The sequence below is a fragment of the Oncorhynchus masou genome, chromosome 15 (assembly GCF_036934945.1).
Source record: "Oncorhynchus masou masou isolate Uvic2021 chromosome 15, UVic_Omas_1.1, whole genome shotgun sequence".
Lineage (NCBI taxonomy): Eukaryota > Metazoa > Chordata > Actinopteri > Salmoniformes > Salmonidae > Oncorhynchus > Oncorhynchus masou.
The window spans coordinates 9,307,190-9,331,412 of record NC_088226.1 but is presented as its reverse complement, the minus strand read 5'-3'; the positions used below and the strand labels follow the sequence as shown (position 1 = coordinate 9,331,412).

General features: G+C 43.3%; 2 protein-coding genes across 2 annotated transcripts; both read left to right on the top strand.

Moving 5' to 3' along the window:
- Window positions 1-589: 589 nt before the first annotated feature.
- On the top strand, window positions 590-15,582 carry LOC135555534 (sterol regulatory element-binding protein 2-like). The gene is given in 20 exon segments (XM_064988053.1): window positions 590-935; window positions 5,307-5,837; window positions 6,028-6,182; window positions 6,360-6,503; window positions 6,741-6,872; window positions 6,874-7,014; window positions 7,285-7,396; window positions 7,492-7,643; window positions 7,770-7,974; window positions 8,170-8,345; window positions 8,530-8,779; window positions 8,903-9,072; window positions 9,202-9,373; window positions 9,486-9,603; window positions 9,700-9,803; window positions 10,069-10,201; window positions 11,907-12,081; window positions 12,651-12,827; window positions 12,911-13,025; window positions 13,185-15,582. Coding segments are annotated over 20 exon segments (3,483 nt in total). The 5' UTR covers window positions 590-835; the 3' UTR covers window positions 13,406-15,582.
- A 765-nt stretch (window positions 15,583-16,347) lies between these two features.
- LOC135555533 (nucleolar protein 12-like) lies at window positions 16,348-18,705 on the top strand. The gene is made up of 6 exons (XM_064988052.1): window positions 16,348-16,576; window positions 16,913-17,018; window positions 17,172-17,220; window positions 17,381-17,541; window positions 17,630-17,721; window positions 18,130-18,705. Exons 1-6 carry the CDS (start codon window positions 16,464-16,466, stop codon window positions 18,341-18,343), a joined length of 735 nt encoding a protein of 244 aa, XP_064844124.1. The 5' UTR covers window positions 16,348-16,463; the 3' UTR covers window positions 18,344-18,705.
- The last annotated feature ends 5,518 nt before the right edge of the window (window positions 18,706-24,223 follow it).

The window sequence follows — 24,223 nt, the reverse complement described above, 5'->3', positions numbered from 1 at the left end:
GGCACTGGTTACTATTTCATTTATCTTGATATCACACTCCACTCCCTGACATACTAACAGTCATGCAACAAGCATCTTTTTTTTTTTTATGAAACAAGGCAGTATTTTTTTACTTTTTTGAGAATCTGTATAAAATGTTACTTGTGTTTACAAAATGTAACTAAAGTATTTATACTTGAGGTCAGTTTCATACCGTCTAGCAAATGGATTTTTTTCACACAAACATGAGAATATTGATTTGTAATTAGTGATCTTTTTAATTGTTATTGTGTAATTCACATCCTGATGGTAGGTATGGTTTAACATCTGGGGATAGCCAGAACATTAATAATGTTGTTCAGATGGGGCGGGCTCATATGTAAAGTCAGATACCATTAAATATTTATTAGGGTGAATCTCTTTGGATAGGCTCTTTTTTTAAAGGAAATATTTGGGCGGAGTCAATGCAAATTTCAAGAAAGCTTCTGATCGTTGACGTACTATCAGGCCACGGTAAATTTGACATTTCTATTGGACAATGGTGCCTGGTCTCACGACAACAACAGCCAGGATTAAGCCAATCAGGAGTCGTCCTGGTTCACAAACGCTGTTTGTAAATGACGTAAGTAGTGGAAACAAGATGGCGACGTCTAAATTCTAAATGAGTTTATCTAAATAGAAATCGGCCTCTGGGGCATTGTTGAGGTGTTACCTGTCCTCTGATAGTTTAATAAACTTAGAGATAAGTTGAAGTGACGTTATGCGTTGTTAACGCTTCAAAGATCTCTGGACATCTTGGTTCTTTCCTTCAGCAACCTCCGGTTAAAGCCGGGGAGGCGAAGTTCTACATTTTATTATGGACTGTAACGTTAGTGGGGAGTACATCTCGACCATGGAAAATATGGATCCAACTTTGTCAGAACTAGGGGACGAATTTACTCTGGGCGACATCGATGGTGAGTTACTATTTATGTCATAATTGATGAGAGAATATGGAATTATTTTGTGTGTTTGTCCACGAAAGTTCGTGTCCTATTTCTGCTTTGTGACAGTTGTGTGTCGTCGTCGCGGTAAGGCCGGGAGTGGCGATTTTTATCATGTGTCAAGCAAGCCCGCTTGTTGATAGTCAATTGGTTATAATTACATATAGGTACTGTATTTAGACTAGCTAATTATGGTGCACATCACATTAAAGGAGTATATAAATAATTATCTGTGTCAAATATTGGCAGTAGGACAGTGTCGTCAACCATGAAACTATTGTGGATGCCATAGGATTGGAACTTGTTCACCCTTTATTTTGGGGCGTTGCATAGGATACTTAGATACACTTAGCACTCCACAATTGTACATTTCTAAACAATAGTTTGCTTAAATGATTCTGTGTCACTGATTTAATATTGCAATCGCATTTTACATCAGTGAAGATTCAAGCATATTTTAAATGGGTGGTTGGCCTACAGAACAGTGGTCATGCAACAGTTTAGTGTGTGCGTGTGAATAAACAACTCCTCAAATGTAACTGAGTGTGACTCAACTGTGAGCTGTGTCATTCAATTATCTGTAGGCAAAAAGTAACTTATACTTTCCCAATGGCTTATTAGCCTAGTTTTACTTGTTTCCTATTTATCTATATTCTTCATTACATTTTGTTCTGAGATGGTTTTTTTGTCATGCTTGTCCCCCCTCTCCTGGCTGTCATACCATTGAGGGTTTGTTCATCAATAATGGAGAAAAAAGTGACTCACAATGTCTACTGGCTCATCATTAATACCCCTTCTGTTTTTTGACTGGAAAACATGTCTGCTTCACCCTGCTCATTCATAGGCTCAGCACATTGACTCAGTATGGAGATAACATCACCGTTCCCATCTTATCAAAACAGCAGTTTTACCCTTGGCACACTGTGAAAGGATGGAGCTTTGGACACAGAATTGACCAGCGTAGGTCACCAGATTCCAATTACTGAATGCTAAGTCACCGAAATGATGTGACGCTGTCATACAATATGGGATAAATGGGACCCATTGCAGTGCAGGAACTAAGAGAACCCGGGGACTATGCTATGTAATCCCTCTTTAGTGTTAAAAAGAGAAGTATGCAAAGAGTTGTGACCCCTTGACTTGGGTATAACAAAATAATGTGAAAAGGAGAACGTTGTTTATGAGTCTAACTCAATTTAGTCTTAAATTATTTATGAAAAATGTACTCCTCCCCACAAAGATCTGGTAAGTTGAATTGGTCAGATGTTATACCTATGTAAAGCAAAACATATCGGTAAATTGGAAATGATTGGGTAGCAATTTAAACTTTAAAAAAAGGGTACCCAGATGTAGTCTAAAGCTCTTAAATAGTTTGATGGTGGGCGACTCTGTATAATCCTTTGTTTGCCTCTATAGGTTAGAAACTAATTTGTGTTTTAATGATACCTTTATATGTGATCTAGGCTATTTAAGTCTTGGAACTAAGGATCCCCTCAGAAGGTCTCTGCATAGCAGTATCTATCCTGCTGTTTGTGAAATATAGTGTGTCAAGGCTTGGAAAATAATTCAATAAGATGTTTGTTTCCAACATTAGGGCTGTTTTCCTAAATAAGTTAAATCCACTATGTGTTTTGTTTCTTTGCCACAATACTAAGGAGTGATACTGGTATCATCCTGGCCCTACTAACTAGACTTTTCTCCCCACTATTCCCAATGCAATAGCTGCTCTGGTTACATAACCTATTTTCTCTGCTCTGAGCAGCCCTAGGAAACTGTCCCAGTTTTGACAGTTTTAGTTCTTTGTGTCACAATTGGCTTGGGGCTCTGTTTTGTTTTGTACCTCTGAAGCCTTTTCGATTGTGAGATGGACCCTATAAGCCATTTCTTCATCAATCGACCCATAATGTTATTACAGTAATGTTACTCTACAGTAATGTTATTATTTATTTAATAAACTTTTATTTATTCAGGGGAGGCCAGGGTCTCATTCCCAATGGTGCCCTGAAAACAAACTACTCGCATGATAATTCAATGCTAGCATGCTAGTAGATACCCATAGACTTCAAGTCATTACTACCTCTAACTTCCTTCATACTGGACACAGAGACATGCAAATGGTATCCATGAGTTCATCTGACTCTGGGGAAGTAGGTAAAGGTCATCATTGCCAAAATCCCGAAGTATTCCTTTAACATGAGTGAGATGTTGGAAGCTTGTGCAGAATAGCTTTGTAAACGAAAATGAGAAATTAAGTGAATTACGGGAATTGAGGTCCAGCTGACCTTCTGATAAAGTATGCAGTGATATTAAACCTGTCACCTGTGATAAAGCGAAGCAGGCTGTGGTACACTGCATCCAAGGGTTTTAGAGTTGTGGCTGCTGCGTTTTGATAAATGGTGTCCCCATAATCATAAATGGGAGGACGATGCATTTATTGGCCTAGGTGTCTAGCCTTTCTTTATCGCAAGTGTGAGTTCAAGGTTGCAGCCCCTCATTGATAAAAGTGTGAATATTCTTTAGCCCTGAATCTTCTAGCAGCGTTGTCTATACATAGGTCCCTACGGGACACTTTTTCCTCCTGTCACAGTGGAATCTATAAGACCATGCCAAAGTCCTTTGAAGCCCATACTCTGGACATGCTTTCTGTATAAGGTGACATGTCTTTGACATTGTCATTAGAGAAGGGATTTTGGCAGTATTGCTAACAGCAGCAGTTTTAGACAGGACAAAATTATATTGTCAAATGTAAAGCTGTCATTTGAATAATGAGAAATGGCACCCTCTTCCCACTGATCACAGGCTTGCTATGCACCCCAGACAATGGTAAACCACATGAGAACATTTAGCCTACCATGTGGTCTTACGATAAATTGACAAGTGTTAAACACGTCCTGCAGTAGAGGGCGTTCGGAACAGTTTCAACATGTAGGCTACTCTGATTTCTTGCAAGACCGGTTTGAAACTGCACGTTCAACTCCACAGCTCTTATCAGTACAGCCGTCCACAATCAAGACCTACACCACCAGTAGCTGAAGTAATGTTCTTACCAGGGTGCTCTTTTACCTCGTTCTCATGGTCTCTCAGGGCATCTGTACTAGATTACCATGCCATTTTTCAGGGCTAGTCGTTGGAAGGCTTTCCTCAAAGCATTAGCTGGCGCACTCTTCCTTGACTCGATGCCGGAACAGTAGCAGTGTATCAAACCAAGGCCGCAACTCCATAAACCTCTTAATTCCTTCAGTGACCTTGCCCTGGCAGTAAACAGCATTGTCACTGTTGTAAATCTCTACTGGAGGTCACTGTGGATTCTCCTATTTCCTGTGATCTCTTCACTCAAGGCCAATTTCTAATGCAGGTTAGTAATCTGCAGTGCCTTCAGAAAGTATTCACACCCCTTGACTATTTCCACTGTTTGTTTTATTACAGCTTGAATTTAAAATGGAGGACAAAACTGAAAAAAATGTCAGATGAAACTCCAGTTCCTCACAATAAAATGACAGTTCTTAATAAAGATTGTTTAAAAAAACTCTATACGACATTAAAAATAATCATTTTGGGCAGTGCTAGGAACTCCCGGTCCAGCTCCAGCTCCTTAAGGTAGGCCTTTGAAGGCGTTAGAAAAGTCCCTAGTTGTGACAGGTTGTACGGCCCAGTACATCACTGGGGCCAAGCTTCCTGAAATCCAGGACCTATATACTAGGCGGTGTCAGAGGAAGTACCAAACAATTGTCAGAGACTCCAGTCACCCAAGTCATAGACTGTTCTTTCTGCTACCCCACAGCAAGCGGTACAGGAGCATCAAGTCTAGGACCAAAAGGCTCCTTAACAGTTTCTACCCCCAAGCTATAAGACTGCTGAACAACTAATCAAATGGCCACCAGATTATTTACATTGACCCCTCCCCCTATTTACACTGCTACTCACTGTTTATCTATGCATCGTCACTTTACAAATTACCTCTAATCTGTACCCCTGCACATTCACTTGGTACCCCCTGTATATCACCTCTTTATTGTTATGTGCATTTCTTGTGTTACTTTTTGATTTACTTTAGTTTATTTAGTAAATATTTTATTAACTCTGTATTTCTTGAACTGCATTGTTGGTTAAGTTGTATTTGACCAAATTTGATTTGACTGCAACAATGAAGCCCTACCTCACTAGAGGGCCATATTAACCAATGGATTATGTCTAAGCCAATTTTATGCTAACTATGTAAAGTCAAATTTGTTGTCCAGTCAATTAATTGCCATTGCACATGATTTTATGTCTAAGAATAAAGTGCATTTTAGCTCACCCACAACCAGAGACTCATGAACCCCTTGAATTATTCTCTCTCCTCAGAGATGCTCCAGTTCGTCAGCAACCAGGTGGGGGACTTCCCCGACCTCTTTGAGGACCAGATGGCCTCTGCGGGCTCCCTACAGAACGGTGCTGGGGCCACCCCACGCCCACCCCCTCAAGCCCCACAGACACCCCAGACCACTACCACAGTTTACCAGAACAGCAACGTGACCCTCACCCCCACCCAAACACTGGCCCCCCAGTCCCTGCCCCTCACCCCACCACAGACCCCAGTCCAGACGTTCTCTTCAGGGCAGCATCATATCCGCACCCCTCCCCTGCTCCAGCCCCGGCCCCAGATGCAGGCCATCCAGCCCCAGCCCCAGCAGCAACCCACCATCCAGGTCCACAGCCAGAGCATCCCCATGCAGACGCATAGCTTCCCTGTGCACACCCTGGTCCAGACCCACAACCAGGCTCTGCCCATCCAGACCCAGGCCCAGACGGTGATGATCACATCCAGTGGCGGCCAGTCCCGCTTCATCCAGAACCCTGTCATCTGCCACCAGAGTCCCACTACAAGCTTCCAAGGTTGGAGCAACTTTTTTTTCTTTTCCTGAAAAGATTAGGTCACTGGGAAACGGTGGTTATTCATTAGAAATGCACTTAAAAATGTTTTTTATCATGTGAAGATATTCAGAGCCCTACAGGTTTTTCTATATGAATGATGCTCTTTGACAATGTATCCATACTACATAACTCTTTTTTTTTCCCCCCACAGTCCTCCAACCGCAGATGCAGAGCATAATGACATCACCACAGGTTCAACCCATGACCATCCAGCACCAAAGACTACTGCAGACGGGCCAGACCATCCAGACTCTCTCCACCGCGCCTACAGTCCACACCATGCAACAGCAGGTTCAACAGGTACCCGTGAGTATCAAGCTTCCTACTTTACCATGTTTGAGTCCCTAATCAAAACTAGCTGCATCCAATCTTTTATAAAGTCTCTCTAAATATGTGCAGATCCTAGCATGGTGTAACCATAGACCTTGTGTTGTGTACGGCATCACTGTTTGTAACTGATCCAGTGTCCCTGGTCTCTCTCAGCTTCTGGTCCACCAGCCTCAGATTCTGAAGACTGAGAATCTGGTTCTGACCACCCTGAAACCTGATGGGACACAGGTTCTGTCCACCATGCAGAACCCTGGGATCACCACCTTGACCCATCCTATCCAGACACAGACTCTACAGGTACCGGTAGGTCTCTATACTATCTGTCTGCTTCGCTCTCTCCCTTTCTATTCTCTCTGCTCAGGGTCTAATGGGGACGGTCACGAAAACCCAGATTAATCCTGAACTTGTACTGAAAAGTACTTTAAATAGAGATGAGAAAAGGATTCCATTGAACATGCTTCTCTGCTCTGTCCCACTCAGTATCTTAGCTGTTTCATATGTCACCACTGACTTTTACCTTAACTCTTCCCTCAGACTCTGATGGGCAGTAACATCCTGACCACTGTGCCTGTCATGATGGGGGGCGGAGACAAGCTGCCCATCAAACAGCTGTCGTCAGGCACCTCCCACTGTGTAGGTGGGAACAGGCAGGTGATGGACCGGGATGGGAATGGTGATGGGTCCAGGGGGGGTGATGAAGGAGGGGGAGAGGAGAACCACCCACAACATCATCGAGAAGAGGTACCGCTCCTCCATCAATGACAAGATCCTGGAGCTGAGAGACCTGGTCATGGGTGGCGACGCCAAGGTCAGGAAAACCAAGTGATACAATAATCCAATATTGACTATCTTTGACCTTACAGGAACAGTGGGTTTAGTTTTATTTTGTGGTCCAAGTCCGATAGAAACTCAGAGGAGCATGCTGAGAACAATTTTAATGTCAAACTTAATTAGGCTATATGCTAAACCACAGACTCTTGGTATTTCCTAGAGTACATGGAAGTCAGAGGAATGGACTTGTTCGTATAGGGCACTCACCAAATGTACACTGACACATTGCTAATGTGTTTGTACGCAGATGCACAAGTCAGGAGTGCTGAGGAAAGCCATCGACTACATCAAATACCTGCAGCAGGTCAACCACAAACTACGGCAGGAGAACCTGGCCCTCAAGATGAACAGCAAGAACAGTAAGTCCCCCATTTATTACTAGTTAATCCATCACAACTTCAGTTCATGTACGGGCTGTAACACATTGGGCTCTTTCCCACTTCCTCTCTGTCAGAGTCAGTGGTGCTGTCTGACGATGTGGAGATGAAACCAGAGATGCTGATGATGTCACCTCCAGCCTCAGAGTCTGGATCAGGATCTCCTCGTGAGTTCTCTCCATACTGCATCGACTCTGAGCCTGGCAGTCCCTTACTGGACCATGAGCAGGTACTGTGATGATGATAGTCAAGAAACTGTAATGTTTTTGTTGTGTGGAAATTGTTTGAATTGAATGTTGCAAAGGTTGAACACTTACATAGTAGTTGAACTATTATCTCTTTCTCCTTCACTCAGGTGAAGAGTGAGCCTGGCTCACCCTCTTCTGTGGGAGTGATGGATCGCTCTCGTCTCCTCCTCTGTGCCCTCACCTTCTTCTGCCTCTCCCTCAACCCCCTGCCCTCTCTCCTGGGATCTGAGGCCCAGAGCAGCTCTGGCTTGACCTCTGTACACGGAGCCTCCAGGACACTGTTCTCATTACCCAGCCAGACCCACAACTTTGGTCAGACATTTAGTTTACTCTTACACTGACCATACAAGTCCTATTGCATGCATACATTCATGATAAGCTATTATAGTCAGTCAACATTTTTCTTAACAGTAGTAGTTCCCAGTAAGAGTTCCCGTTTGGGAGTTGTTTTGAGGATGTATTGGGGTATATTTATCTTATACTGACTCCTCCCTCTCTTTCCCACAGCGACCTGGCTTTGGTGCCTGTTGCCATGGTTGACGGTGTGGATTTTGAGCGGTGTTGGGGCAGTGTGGGGCTGTGTTAGGGTCCTCTACCTCTGGGAGCCTGTCACCCCCCTGCACTCGCCCAAATCAGTCTCCTTCTGGAGGCAGCGTAAACAAGCAGACCTACATCTCAACAGAGTGAGTTCACATCTCTTTATGTCTGTAGGATTTTCCCCTACCTTATTGTTTTTCTCTGTACCTGTGTTTGAGTATCTCTTAAACTGGTGCCCTGATTGGGTAAAACCATCTCTTATCTATAGGTACATCAATGCCAAGTTCCATAAGTGTTCTTATAGATTTTCCCACCTCTCCTCTCCTACAGGGGGACTATACAGCAGCCGTGGCCAGTTTGAAAACCTGCCTGTCAGTCTTGACCAGAGCCCTGCCCACCACCAGTTGGGACCTCCTCTTCTCCCTCTCCTGGAACCTAATTCGCTACTGTCTGCATCACCCCACCCCTCTGGGCTGGCTGGTTCGCCAGGTTGGTGGGAAGCACAAGGGGGAGGAGTCCAAGACCAGCTCCCGGGACGCAGCTCTGGTCTACCATAGGCTGAGCCAGCTGCAACTCACAGGTGACAAAACTGAATAGTCTAGAACATTGAGCCTAGGTCAGTATCATTTGTCATTGTAAACACGATAACATAACACAGTAGTACCCCATCCTCTGTCTGGAACTTCTCTCTCTCTGTGTGTAGGGAAGCTTCCCCAGAGCAGTGGCCTATGGGCTCTGTCTCTGTCTATGAGTGCCGTCAACCTCAGTGAGAGCGCCCAAAGCAAGATGGCCCCCACCCAGCAGGCCCATATCTATGTCACCGCGGCAACAGCTTTGCGCACTGTACTGGGCCACCACCTCTCCTGCCTGCCTGTGAGTGTCTCAGGGCATCCCTCCATCCTCCATTACTAATCCTCCACATCCCTCCATTACTGCTAGGGTAATGATATCTCTGATACTATCCACACACTGTCATCTTTCCCTACATGTCGTGTGTCCCAGGGTTACCTTTTGAGCTGTGCTGAGGGTGTGGCCAGCCAATCAGACTCCAAGCCCATCCCTGACTGTCTGCACTGGCTCTTCACCCCATTGGGCAGGCAGTTCTTCCTCAGCTGTGATTGGTCTGTGAAGTCTGAGAGCAGAGAGGGCGTGTACACTTCCCAGAGAGACCCAGGTATGAACAATAAAGTTGACTGAAGAGCTAATAGTGTATACAGAAATGCCCTCATGCAACAATTGGGCCTTTTTAATTATCTTTCCCTCCTTCTTTCTCTCTCTTCCTTTAGCTGACCCCATCGCCCAGCTGCATCGTTGTTTCTGTGAGAAGCTGCTGGAGAGAGCTGTGCACTCCCTCATCCAGCCCCACACTGACATGGAGGCAGACAAGCCCAAGAACGACTCGGGGTAAGGCCAGGGTCCTCACAGTGCCCAGTCACTCTCCTGTTTACCTATGCAAATGGTTTACTTTACTTTGTTTTCTTTTCTCTCTCTCTTTCTCAGGGAGTTCTCCAGTGCCTTGGAGTTTCTCCAGCTATTGAACAGCTGCACAGAGGAGTCCTCCTCACCTCCCTTCCCAGCCCCACCTAATCACACCACCATGCCAGGTACTGGAATGCACACATTAGTGTGAACCACACCATGTTCTGTGTGGGACAGATTTCTTTACAGATTTATCTCATCTTTGCTTCCTACGAGATGATCTGAGGCTGTGAATGTGTATAGATTTTATTCTTCTCATATGTATTTTGAACTCTAAAGAAACTCTTTGTGATTAACATAATTGACTTATTCAATATAACATGAACATTTTTTGCTTGACCTCTCGATGCCACAGTTGAAGTATTATGTTGTCATGTAATCTCTGCTTAGTGGCAGACCCAGTGAGTCGCTGGTGGGCATTGGTCCTAAAGGCTGCTGCCCATTGGCTGCAAGGAGATGATGTCGCTGTGAGGTCACTGCTGGCAGAGGCAGAGCGCATGCCCAGAGCTCTCCATACCCTCGAGTCAGTATACTTTGTGTTTGTTTTATTAATCGTATGTACGAGATACACCTGGTATACAGTCGTGGCCAAAAGTTTTGAGAATGACACATCTCAATTCTTACAAATTCTGCTGCCTCAGTTTGTATGATGGCAATTTGCATATACTCCAGAATGTTATAAAGAGTGATCAGATGAATTGCAATTCAGAGCTTGCTCAGGAATGGCAGCAGGCAGGTGTGAGTGCATCTGCACCCACGGTGAGGCGAAGACGTTTGGAGGATGGCCTGGTGTCAAGAAGGGCAGCAAAGAAGCCACTTCTCTCCTGGAGAAACATCAGGGACAGACTGATATTCTGCAAAAGGTACAGGGATTGGACTGCTGAGGACTGGGGTAAAGTCATTTTATCTGATGAATCCCGTTTCCGATTGTTTGGGGCGTCTGGGGGAAAAAAGCTTGTCCGGAGAAGACAAGGTGAGCGCTACCATCAGTCCTGTGTCATGCCAACAGTAAAGCATCCTGAGACCATTCATGTGTGGGGTTGCTTCTCAGCCAAGGGAGTGGGCTCACTCGTAATTTTGCCTAAGAACACTGCCATGAATAAAGAATGGTACCAACACATTCTCAGAGAGCAACTTCTCCCAACCATCCAGGAACAGTTTGGTGAGGGACAATGCCTTTTCCAGCATGATTGTGCACCTTGCCATAAGGCAAAAGTGATAACTAAGTGTCTCGGGGAACAAAACATTGATATTTTGGGTTCATGGCCAGGAAACACCCCAGACCTTAATCCCATTGAAAACTTGTGGTCAATCCTCAAGAGGTGGGTGGACAAACAAAACCCCACAAATTCTGACAAACTCCAAGCATTGATTATGCAAGAATGGGCTGCCATCGGTCAGGATGTGGCCCAGAAGTTAATTGACAGCATGCCAGGGCAGATTGCAGAAGTCTTGAAAAAGAAGGGTCAATACTGCAAATATTGACTCTTTGCATCAACTTCACGTGACTGTCAATAAAAGCCTTTGACACTTATCAAATGCTTGTAATTATACTTCAGTATTCCATAGTAACATCAAAACAAAAAAATATCTAAAGACACTGAAGCAGCAAACTTTGTGGAAATGAATGTGTCATTCTCAAAACTTTTGGCCACGACTGTACACCGTCCAAAGAAATTGTTACTGGCAGGTTCCTTCTGGACAATACAACAACAATAAGAAATAATAAAAGATAAGAATAGAAATATAAAGTAAATGGCTCAGTAGAATAGAATAAACATTTTAGCATAAGTATAATACAGGAAGGTACAATTTAGTGTCCATTATTTATACATGTTTGGGGGAAGGGAGGATTAGGGGGCAAGTGTTTTAAATTATGCAGTATTTAGTAATCTTAATAAGAGTCTGGTAACATCAGTTGTGCTAAGGTGTGGAGTATAAGAGCAGGTGGTCTCTGAGCCTGTTGGTATCAGACCTCATGCTCTGATACGAGCAGGTGGTCTCTGAGCCTGTTGGTATCAGACCTCATGCTCTGATACCGTCTGCCTGACAGTAACGTAGTGAACAGCTCGTGGCTGGAGTATGTGGGGTCCTTGATGTTGCAGGTCTTCATGCACCATTTTCAGTAGGTGTCTTGGAAGTGTGGGAGCATGGTCCCAGTGATGTGTATGTAAAGGACATTAGAAGCATTTCCATAATCCTATGTTGTTTTCCCTGTCGTCCTGCAGTCATCCATTGCCCAAGGCTGTGCTGCTGCTGTGTAAGGCGGTGCAGATAAGCCTGTCTCCTCTGAAGGGCGAGGGGGCGGTGGCCTGTCTGTCTCACTGCGACAGGGCCAGCAGCTACCTGCGCACCAGCATCTCTGTTCCCCTGTCCGCCCAGTCTGGCAACTGGCTCAACAAGGTACTCTCCCAAAATGCGGGTGTTTGGGATGCAAGTGAAAATATGCACTCTCTGTGATTTCCATTTGAACCAACTCTAACCTTTGTCTATATACATGCAGTAAAGGTTGTAATGGAGTTTGGTTGATTCACAGTGTTCATTGGTCATATTACACACACACCATGAACAAACATATATGGCACACGGTGACCGTTGCATGGGTGCTCGTTTGACTCACCAAAGCACAGGTACAAGCTGACTTTAGCTAGGTTATAGTAGTAGTGCGTGGGTGGTAGGGGGTGGCTGTGGTGCATTGTAGTTGCATTGCATGATCCTGCAGCCCAGTGCAATGTGTCTGCAGTGCAGTACAGAGGCCTCCCAAATCTGCAGGCACCTGCAACATACCATATCCAGGTCGAGACACTGCTTACGGTGCATGTACTGTCCCATATGCCTCTATTAGTTTCCATAACTCATTGTGTAGTCATTTATTAGTTTCCATAACTCATTGTGTAGTCATTTATTACGTATTTCAACAGTTTTTTTTATTTTTTTTATGTATGCCTTACTGTTGTCATTCCTATAACAAGAGGGTGGAGCTCCTGGTCTGTGACCTCTTGCTGACCCTCAGGACCAGCCTATGGCAAAGAGGAAGCAGCAGCAATGGGGAGCCAGGCCCCGCCCCTAGCTCCCAATTGGCTGGATTCCAGCGGGACCTGAGTTCCTTGCGAAGGCTGGGCCAATGCTACAGACAGGCACAACACAAGGTAACTAGGGCTTCAGACCTGCTGAATTATTCATGGCTATCTGTGGTGTAATAATGTTTGTTCCCTCTCTTGTCCTCTCCCAGGTGTTCCTGCATGAGACCACAGTGAGGCTGATGGCTGGAGCCAGTCCCACCCGTACACACCAGCTACTGGAGCACAGCCTCCGACGCAGGACCAACAACCCTGGGTACACCACGGGTAAGGACACCCACACTTCAATTATTATCATGAATGATACCATTTTGAAGTTGATATCAAATGTGTTTTGATGTCAAATGAAAACAAATGTAGTGCTTTCCAACTGTACTGACCTTCTCTCTTTACTTTTTCCTCCTCTTCTCTTCCTCCGCCCTGCAGCTGAGGGTGACTGTGTTCTGGGTGAGCGTGAAAGGGCTCATGCTATCCTGCTGGCGTGCCGCCACCTACCCTTACCCCTGCTGACCCCACCAGGGCACCGCGCCCGCCTGCTGGCCGAGGCCAAGCGCACCCTTGAGCGTGTGGGCGACCGCCGCTCCCTACAGGACTGCCAGCAGATCCTGCTCCGCCTCAGCGGGGGCACCACCATCGCGGCCTCCTGATGATTGCCCCTCAGACAGATCTCGGATCAGTTAGACCCACACACATTAACGCTGACTTGTGATCTACTCACTCAGAGTCCTGATCAGTGATGAGTTATTCTCCACCACATATTAGAAATTAGCCCACTCATACAGATCCCAGAACAGTCACCTAGCCCTATAGACATAGCACTGATAAATTACTAGTCAGCCATTTCCACACAGCATCTAATAGTCAACTACGCCAACAGTCGTATCTCATGGACATATCACTGTACAGGAGAGATACCAAAAGGGACCTTCAATCTTCACACTGCCAACCTGAACATTGACTATGGTTAACATTCTGGCAGTGTCATATTTACTGTCACAAAGGCCTAACACACCCCCATATCCTCACAGAAGGAGAATGTATATAATGCAGCCCATACACCGGACCACTGCACATGGTTTCTCACATGCTCATTGGTATAATGCTAACACTGTAACGTTGCTAACACTGCTTAGCGTAGAGAGAATCTGCTTATAGGCCCCAAAGGGAAAAGGGGTCAAAATGGCTGCCATTGGGTCTCATCCACATACAATTCAGTCTCTCTCTTTGGTTGGCTAATTAGCCAACAGCTATTTTGAGTTTTGCCCCGCGATGAATGGACCTTCATCCACAAGAGGTTGTGCTCGTTGTGTCTTAAGCTTTTTTACAGAGCTGTAATGTCACAGGTAGATGACGGGCTGCACATGCACTGGCATTCCACAAGTTCTAGATGCTAAAATGTCATGTACGTCCAAGCTTCACAATGATACATTTAAAATGTATGTATTTTTGACAGCCCAATACAATAGTTCAACGCAAGGAGACCGACTGTGGCTTTAGTACATTCTAGCTATGATAGTCACCCTCGAGCCTCTACTGTACAATTCAAAATAACTTGCTTCTCACAGTACAGTGCAGAGTAGTATCTATTTATATCTACCTCATTGACTGTACAATGCCAGTGTACTCAAGCGCAATATACTGTAGTACCACACCAGTTGGCATGGTGACAGTAGTCATACAGTACACAGAGCAGCTTTATTTAGACTCAGCAGTGCAGTGCAATATTAATGGGCCAGCACTGTAAAAGTGCCATTCATTTTTCAACAAGAAAAAAGGTTCATGGATTGGAGCATCACCCTAAATGGAAAATCAAAGCCCAATTCTTTACAGGTTACACACACACATATATATATATACGCAGTCAGTCACATACAGTATCACATTTGTGATTGTATATAGATTGTACATTCTGTAGCCATGTAGAGAAAGCTGTCTTGAATAGAATGAAGCAGGATGTTCTTAGGTATGCGAGAGGGGTAACAAATGGGTAGAAAGAAGGTTCTATCAACTCTTAGAAGGTTAAATGGTTTGTGTATTGGCCACCAGCCCGGGGCCGGAGTGAGTTGACTGTTATTGACCAAACAGTTCGGTCACTGTCACTAGTAAGGTTGATTCTGACCAATCTGATTGGGAAGCTCTCGAGCATAATGGCCTTGATGTAGTTAACAATTATTTTGTTATGTTTTCAGTGTCAGAACTATCATTGTGGAATCTGTCCAATTGCTTTTAACTGTATTGTCTGTTGGCTAGACTTTGACGAAAGTGACATTCTCATCTTTGTGTTCTGATTTTCTTATTTAATGGCTGTAATATTATACATGCTCAATCTTGTTTCTGTATTGTTTTATATTGTCAAGGCAACCTAGGGATATAAACTGCTGGAGTGACTTTTTTTTTAAATAATATTTTATGCAGTAATGTTGTCCAAGTAATTAGTATGGCAGTTTTATAGGTCATCAATATTTGGCACATTGTAGTGTTTTTGACATGAACTCCAATACACAGAAATGTGTTTATACACTTTACCCTAATATGAGAAAGACCTACTGCATGTCTTCCAGTTCAACCCAGCTGTATTCACCGCTGTATGGTGTCAATTTACCCAACCATGTCCCTTGTATCTGTGCCGTTATTTCAGATTGAATTGATCAGACTGGTTAGTGTGGGCTAGTACGTGCTGCACAACCAACCATCTACAGTGAATGGATTTACTACGATTTCTAATGTTACAAAATATCTCATCTAATGTTTTCTCCTCTATGTATTGTTTTCTGGATTTCTATGTATGATTTAGTTTTTTAATAAAAGATTGCAATGGACAGAATGTGTGTGTGTTCGTGTCTTATTTTAAATCGCTATAAATGCCAAGCACTAGGGAAGCTGCAGTAAAAAGGATGTTGCCACAACAAGGTGTTTTTAGACAGAACACTGTTAAAGCAATGTTAAGACCACCCACACTTCACTGGTCTCTATTCCTGCTTAGCTAGTTGCTGGTTCTTTCACTCTGCCCCTCGGCTCCCTCTTCCTCAGTCCCTGGCCTTATTATTGAGCTCATGATGTATGTGCCCTCCTTTTCTGTCTCCATCTCCCCTTGCTGAAATCTTTTTTTTGACTTGGGCTGAATAGTGGTGTCTTACAGCCACTCCCCACAGTAGAAATAACTATTGTGTCTCCAGACTCGCTCTCTGTATTAATCTGTAGGAATGTCACAGCAGACTGGCTCCCAGTATTGACTACCCGGTTTCATGTTCAGAGTGGAATGTGGTCTCTGTTTGAAACTTGCACAGCTACATTGGTCACACTGCTCTGGTGTAGGCAGTGTCCACCAAACAGATTATTCCACCCTGGTAGGCTTTGGTTTCAACAGTGCTACATTTTTGATAGCAGCCAATTGCTTTTTGTATTTTCAACACATTGTCCATAAATATTGTTGCAATAGTAAAGTTGTACACTTATCAATGTTTAATGTATGCACGGCAATGTTATTTTACTTGCATCAGAATTCTGAATAACTAACGTTTAATTTCGATGCACTTTTTTCAATTTACTCTTCTAGAACTGGACATTGGAGAGAATGGCCACAATTTCAAAGAACCAAATTGCTTGGGAGGTTGTCCCAGTCGGACCACATTGTATGATGCACATACAAAGCAGGATATTCTGAAGCAAAAAGCCAGCTGAAAAACAAGCTCACGTGTTCTCAAAATGAAAAACTTGAAGAACTGGAACAAAAAGGAAAAAGGGAAGCATGATAAATTTAAACCTGGATCTAAGAAAAGAGAAAAATGTGTGGTCATGTTCAACGATAACGAGCGACAGTGAGTTTGGCATATTATAAACAGCACAGGAGTCCCAACGCATAGCAAGCTAACGTTAGCTAACTATAGAGCATCTCGGGCTAAACTAGCTAGATTGCTAGGTAGGTCTCATTTACACGGTCAGCTTGTATGATATGCCTTCATCGTTGATAAAGAATCATAAGCCACATCATCCTGCCTCTCTGTCTTTGAGAAATGTGTTTAGTGCACCTCTAATTGGTTTGCCAAGTTCACATTAATCCTGTCAGTAGTTAAGTATTGGTGAATACAAGAAAGTGACGACAAGTGACTTGTCATGAATGTACTCATCTGTTTGATTTATCGTATCTTTTCCAGGGATTATCTGACAGGATTCCACAAGAGAAAGGTGGAGAGGAGGAAAGCAGCAGTGGTGGAAATCCAGAACAAGATAAAGGAGGAGCAGAAGAGAGTCAAAGAAGAGGTAAACACCGGCTAAGAGACGGCACAATATTTAATTTAAGTGTTAAGTAGACATGGTGTGTAAAACGTGTCACTTTAGTAGCGTTTTTGATGAAGGGAATACTAACAATGTGGACAGAAGGGTGCACGAATCATATTTACTCTTTAATTCCAGAGACACAAGGAGTATTTGAAGTTGCTGCAGGAAAGAAAAGAGGCTCTCGGTGAGTTTGAGCGAAATAGTCAAACATGTCAGCCAAGCTTGACAGAATATTGTTGGAAGCCTTCACTTGCCCTTATCTGCGATTTCAGGTTTAACCAGAAGTAAACATGTAGTGTGAATCCATTTCACTTACTCTTATTGTTATGGTTAATTCTCCACAGATGAGGATGATGATGATGATGAAGAAGATGAATTGGAGGATGTGATAACGGGCACAACCGAGTCTGTACAGTACGATCACCCCAACCATACTGTTACCGTAACAACCATCAGTGACCTTGACCTCACAGGGGCCAGCCTCTTTGCACCAGCAACCAATCAGGTAAAGCGTTTGTTTCAGATTTCCACGTCCCTTGTGTTTTGAAATAGTTTCTCTGAAAGATATTCAAACTGTACATTTTCTTTTGAAGGTTACTGAGAATGGTGAGGAGGAGGTGGTGGAGGAGCAGGAGAAAATGGGCGCTATGCCAAAGAAATCTGGGAATCCCATCCTCAATAAAAAGTATGTTGTGTTTATCTTCACTCACATTTAATGAAAAACACTTGTACTCTTTCCTTGTCAATAATATTTAAAATATTTGAATGCACAATTTGTGGCTTCATATCCTAAAAAATGAAAATGTGTCATTTGACGTGTCTATCAATAACATTTATGTGTTATTGATAATGGTCATAATCACTGGAGGATTTTAAAAAGCGGGTAATAATCTATGCAAATTGCATTATTCCTCAACAACTGTGCTATATGCCCTGCTAATGAATAGTAATGAGCCCCCAATTCCTGTTCTATTCTCATTCTGTATTCAGTTCTGACAGCTAATTTAGTCTAATATGATGCCTTTATAACAATATGAGCACTGTGGTGGCAAGTTATTCTCACACGTTATTATCCCCCCTCCTCCCTCTGCAGAATCTGCTCACTGAACGCCTCGCTCCACGCTCACCAGACGCAGCGGAAGGGAAGCAGGAAAGGGAAGCAGGAAGGCAAAGGACGAGGCCGGCCAACAGACAAGAAGCCAGGTGCCACAGACAAGAAGGGCAGAATTGAGAAGAACAGAGTTGGGAGGACCAGCAAGAAGCAAAGACGCAGACTGACTGGGAAGAGGGTACATCACAAGGACTGAGAGTTATGAAAAAATAGATTTGCAGTGTAAGGGTCTGTCTGGCCTCTTTGTTCGATCAGGATCTTAAGCAGCCATGATAGACATTTAGAGTTTGTATGGTACCAGTTTGGAAAGTCTACGGAGCAAACAAAATCACAAATACACAAACTGCACATATTCATTCTCATTGAAAGCCAATGTCTGCTCGATCCAGAGCAGCCATTTCAAACACTGTTTTGTTTTAACCAATTGGACACGACCTGTCTGTTTCCTTTGTTAGGCTCTCTCCTTTCTACATGTTTGTTTATATGCTTTGGTAATGTTGTATTTCATACAATGTGTATATGCTCAAAGTTTGATTAAAATAAAAGAATATATACAAATCACTTGCTTTAATATTTTTGTAGCGTTTCTATCCTTGTATAAACCTATAGTTTGTGAATCCCTCTAGTTCTATAGCCTATTGTTTGATAGGAAACCTGACTCCTCAGTCAACATCCTTTTCAGAGCATCAGAGAATAGATCTTTACGTGTGTATTTCTAGACATAGCACCCCTATGCCCTCATTTGTTTGATTGATTTCAAGAAATGCTGTATAATCAAGGATTTTAATGTATGCTATTCTCTTGCCGTGTTAGCAGTGTTTATTTATTTACACTAACCTGAGCTAACGCGGGCCATCTGTCACAAGCAGTTCATTTTGCTTTCTAAAGCTCATGATATCTAATACAACCTTCAATAGAGTAACTGTCATGCAACTGACTCCATATTGGTTCTAGATCTGACAGACTGATAGGTTCTCTGTAAAGTTAAGCAGAGCCAACATGGCAGTCAGAAGTGCATCAGTTTCATCCATTGTCGGAACAGCCAATCAGATCCATGTAAGAGTAAGAGCCTCGGGGGGATTGTTAGCAGAGGAAGAGGCATGTGCCGGGGGTCTGATGGACAGTATAGTATCTTTCTCTAAATGGCATATTCTCAGTTTAACTGACGGCTGAGGACTCTTCTGTCAGGTATCGTTGAAAACCTCTTCCTCTCAAATTCAGAAGAGAATAATTCAATGGAAAATAATATACATTAAGAAATCTAGCAATGAATTATTCAAGACTTTGACTTGTATTTAGATTTTCATTGCTGAAATGTTTTTAAATTGGGATGTTACCAAGTGCTCTCAGTGATGTTTAGTAATGATATAATATGCTGGAAAGACTTCTATTATCTTCCTTTCTGTATTGTGTTTCACTATATCCTCTTGTGTAATTAGTTTTCACTTAGCTTACCTGTTCCGTTTTATCACACTAACCATGAAATAATGGCCCTTGTGGATCAAATATGCTACAGCATTGCTTCCAGCTTGACGACAGCTACGCTGCAATAATATCCCATCAATGTCTTACACTTTGTACATTTCATATAAATGTTGAAAGGGTTTTAGCTTTTTTTTTTCTCCTCATGGACTACTGTATATTCTTTTGAAATCCACAATTTTTCCTGAAGTACTACTGTTTTACTACAACCACCTTTTCTACTTTGTGATGTTTTAGGCTCATTATTAAATACTGTGTTTGGTTTTATCTGCCTTTACAGCCTGTTGTTCCTCAGTGTTCTCCGAGGGGTGCGATGAGTGAGCGCCTGCCACCTCCTGCCGCGCCATGCCCCTCTCCGGCGATGACCTTATCTGTCCCAAGTTTCAGCCCAACATCTTCGACTCCTCCCGCTGCCACGACTGCCTGCGCCAGAAGCACCTACACTCGGGCACGAGTACAGGCACGGGTACAGCCGAAACACCACAGCAGAGCCTCACAGTGGAGAAGGAGCCCGGGCAAGCCACTGTTCCTCCACCAACACTACTACCAGCACCACAGGCAGTGGAGAGGGATACCAGTGCCAAGACAGAGGGAGAGGGGACTAGAAGAGTGGTGAGTGATTATCTGGGCCTATACAGACAGGTGGAAGGTAAGATATGGGGTCAAGGAAAGGGTCAGATATACACTGAGGTCAGACAGTCGAGGATCAATACACGAGAGGAAGTAAGGGAAATGGCTGAGTGGTAATGTTGACTTTGAGTCTACTTAAACTTTGGCTAGCAGACTTTTTCGTTTCGGAAGGGGAAGCTACTCCATTTAACCAGTAACACTTAGTGCTGAATTCACTTGAAAGTACTCAGTAACAGACGTTGGTGAGGCATGACCCTGTGTTGAGTGTAGTGAATAAGGAGGAACGTATGAGGGGAAAAAGATACGAAGAGGGCGGCGAAGAGAATGCTCCCATTACAAATGAATGAAGGGAGATCATTTACTGCCCTTTTGGGAATCACTGGTAACATTATACATGAAGGCAGGTTACAGAAAGCACCGGTCGGCCCACATCTACACATAGTATGTCATTGCAAATTTATGAGGCCACGACTGTTAATTGGTAGCATAGCACTCTCCTTGTTTTGCCTTTGATCGCCACAAATTAGGCAAATATACATTTTGTGGAAGTCAGATCTTATCTCATTGCTGTGTTACATTGCAATACCTTTTGTATACCTACCTTGTACTATAATATTATAAAGTTGTTGTTGATATTGCCATTAATTCAAGTCAAACTGAAGATGAGAATATGTATTTTAAGACAACCCAGAAGGGTTGTATATGTCAAGAAAAAAACTTCTATAAAATAATAATGAGGAGAACTACAATCTAGGTAAAGTTACAACAGTGTAACTCTAATCAAGAGACAGACAGAACTTGTGAGTATGAGAGGGAGGTCTTGAGGAACAGAAGAGTGAGACAGAGGGGAGACACTATTCATGAACTTCCCCATATGGAAATGAATCTATAAAGAGAGACTTGGAGGTGTTGCGTTCAGGTTTGATAATGAAGAGTTAAACCTCTGTTCATTGTTAATATGTATCTGTAAATGAATGAGGCATTGTAGGCCTAGTGAGTTGAATTGTGCTAGTTCCAACAAAACATTTAGTTTCTATGGCTGCTCACTGTCTTATCTTGTCAGTGTTTGCTTTTCTCTCATAGTACAAATAGTATTTGTCAGTGTCTGCTATTTGTCTTTTGTGAAAATGGACATTGAATTTCGTTTAACCAGAATTACTGACAATTGCAGAAAGTGCTAGTTAACATGGTATTACACTTCAATACATTAAGTCACCTGTAGCTCTTATTGGTTGATGTTCTGTTTTTGTTTGCTGTATGTTGTGAGTGGTATGTGTGTTCTCGTTGACCTATCAGGAGGACTCTGATGGCCTGTCAGTGGTGAGCAGCTACTGTGATGTCAGCGGAGATCAGCTGGGTTACGAGGAAAGCTCCTTATGCATCCTGAGCCCTGACTGTGACCTCTACATCTGTGACGGAGACGACGACAGCACTGACAGGTTCTCTTCAGAATCTATTGGCTCTAGTGTGTGTCTGAGATAGAAGCTCCATGAAGCTCCATGAAACTCTATGCACTTGTGTTGAGATATCTTTGGAGACTTGGCATTCCATTGGGCTTTATATTTAGGTATTTTGCAGGGGGAAATGTAATTTACGAACTAGGTACGAAGAACATTGAGCATGCTTTGTAAACCAAGTAGTCAATGAGCCTTACATTGCGATGCAATTCTAGAGGGACAATATATATACTTTCTCACTCCCTCATTCTCTCCCTCTCTCCAACATTATATCACCATCTCCTTTTCCAGCTGTCGGGACCAGAGTGTCTACGCTGATCTCAGTGGCTCCATCAGTGCAGAGGACGACTACCTGCCTCTCCGCTCAACCCACCTCACCATGACCCGCCTGGACCCACCACCCCACCGAACTAATCCCAAAGCCTGGATGGAGGAGGACAACAGCAGGGGCAGGATTGGCAGACACTCAGGTGAGGACTGCACTTAACCACATGTACAGTTGAAGTCGGACGTTTACATGCACTTAGGTTGGAATCATTAAAACTAGTTTTTCAACCACAAATTTCTTGTTATCAAACTATAGTTTTGGCAAGTCGGTTAGGACATCTACTTTGTGCATGCCACAAGTCATTTTTCCAGCAATTGTTTACAGACAGATTATTTCACGTATAATTCACTGTATCACAATTCCAGTGGGTCAGAAGTTTACATACACTAAGTTGACTGTGCCTTTAAACAGCTTGGAAAATTCCCTAAAATTATGTCATGGCTTTAGAAGCTTCTGATAGGCTAATTGACATAATTTGAGTCAATTGGAGGTGTACCTGTGGATGTATTTCAAGGCCTACCTTCAAACTCAGTGCCTCTTTGCTTGACATCATGGGAAAATCAAAAGAAATCAGCCATGTCCTCAGAAAAAATATTGTAGACCTCCACAAGTCTGGTTCATTCTTGAGATTAATTTCCAAACACCTGAAGGTACCGCGTTCATCTGTACAAACAATAGTACGCAAGTATAAACACCATGGGACAACGCAGCCTTCATACCGCTCAGGAAGGAGGCGCGTTCTGTCTCTTAAAGATGAACGAACAACAGCAAAGGACCTTGTGAAGATGCTGGAAGAAACAGGTACAAAGGTATCTATATCCACAGTAAAACAAGTCCTATATCGACATAAACTGAAAGGCTGCTCAGCAAGGCCACTGCTCCAAAACCGCCATAAAAAAGCCAGACTACGGTTTGCAACTGCACATGGGGACAAAGATCTTACTTTTTGGAGAAATGTCCTCTAGTCTGATGAAACAAAAATAGAATTGTTTGGCCATAATGACCATTGTTATGTTTGGAGGAAAAAGGGGGAGGCTTGCAAGCCGAAGAACACCATCCCAACTGTGAAGCACGGGGGTGGCAGTATCATGATGTGTGGGTGCTTTGCTGCAGGAGGGACTGGTGCACTTCACAAAATAGGTGGCATCATGAGGATGGAAATTTATGTTTATGGGTATATTGAAGCAACATCTCAAGACATCAGTCAGGAAATCTTGGTTACAATGGGTCTTCCAAATGGACAATGACACCAAGCATACTTCCAAATTTGTGGCAAAATGGCAACAAAAAAGGACAACAATGTCAAGGTATTGGAGTGGCCATCCCAAAGCCCTGACCTCAATCCTATAGAAAATGTGTGGGCAGAACTGAAAAAGTGTGTCCGAGCAAGGAGGCCTACAAACCTGACACAGTCTTACCACCTCTGTCAGGAATGGTCCAAAATTCACCCAACTTATTGTGGAAGGCTACCCGAAATGTTTGACACAAGCTAAACAATTTAAAGGCAATGCTACCAAATACTAATTGAGTGTATGTAAACTTCTGACCCACTGGGAATGTGATGAAAGAAAATAAAAGCTTAAATTAATCATTCACTCAACTATTATTCTGACATTTCACATTCTTAAAATAAAGTGGTGATCCTAACTGACCTTAAACAGGGAATTGTTACTAGGATTAAATGTCAGGAATTGTGAAAAACTGAGTTTAAATGTATTTGGTTAAGGTGTACGTAAACTTCCAACTTCAACTGTATCCTATTACATTCATAGGTGTTATTTACATGATGATGTTGTCAGGTACCTGTATTCAATATCATGGGTTGAGGTGGGACTTATTGATAGTAGTGTGGAAGTATCTTGTAGAACTGTGTTGTGGACATCCTTACAACTCCTTGGAATGTATCACTAATAACAGCGTTTAGTATACCATGTGATGGAGTGTTTTTCTCTTTTAGGGTTAAAAGAAGAAAGGAATCGTGAAAGTGGCTACTTCTCTCTGGGGAGGGCGAAAGGTGCCCGTTCTCTCAGGGATCAGAGCCCCCCTCCCGTTTACCGCCATTCAGAGAGGGGACACCCCCTCTACAGCAACCGGAGCCCTGAGCCCAAAGCTGCCATCCCCTTCAGGAACCCTAACCTTGGGCTGGCCTCAGAGAGGTTAAACCCAGAGATACTAAACC

Bases quoted from the DNA above. Each gene is read 5' to 3' on its own strand.
- LOC135555533 (XM_064988052.1), top strand. From the start codon at position 16,464: ATGAAAAACTTGAAGAACTGGAACAAAAAGGAAAAAGGGAAGCATGAT. The intron at 17,221-17,380 runs GTGAGTTTGAGC...AATTCTCCACAG, and splicing joins GGAAAGAAAAGAGGCTCTCG to ATGAGGATGATGATGATGAT. The intron at 17,542-17,629 runs GTAAAGCGTTTG...TTTCTTTTGAAG, and splicing joins TTGCACCAGCAACCAATCAG to GTTACTGAGAATGGTGAGGA.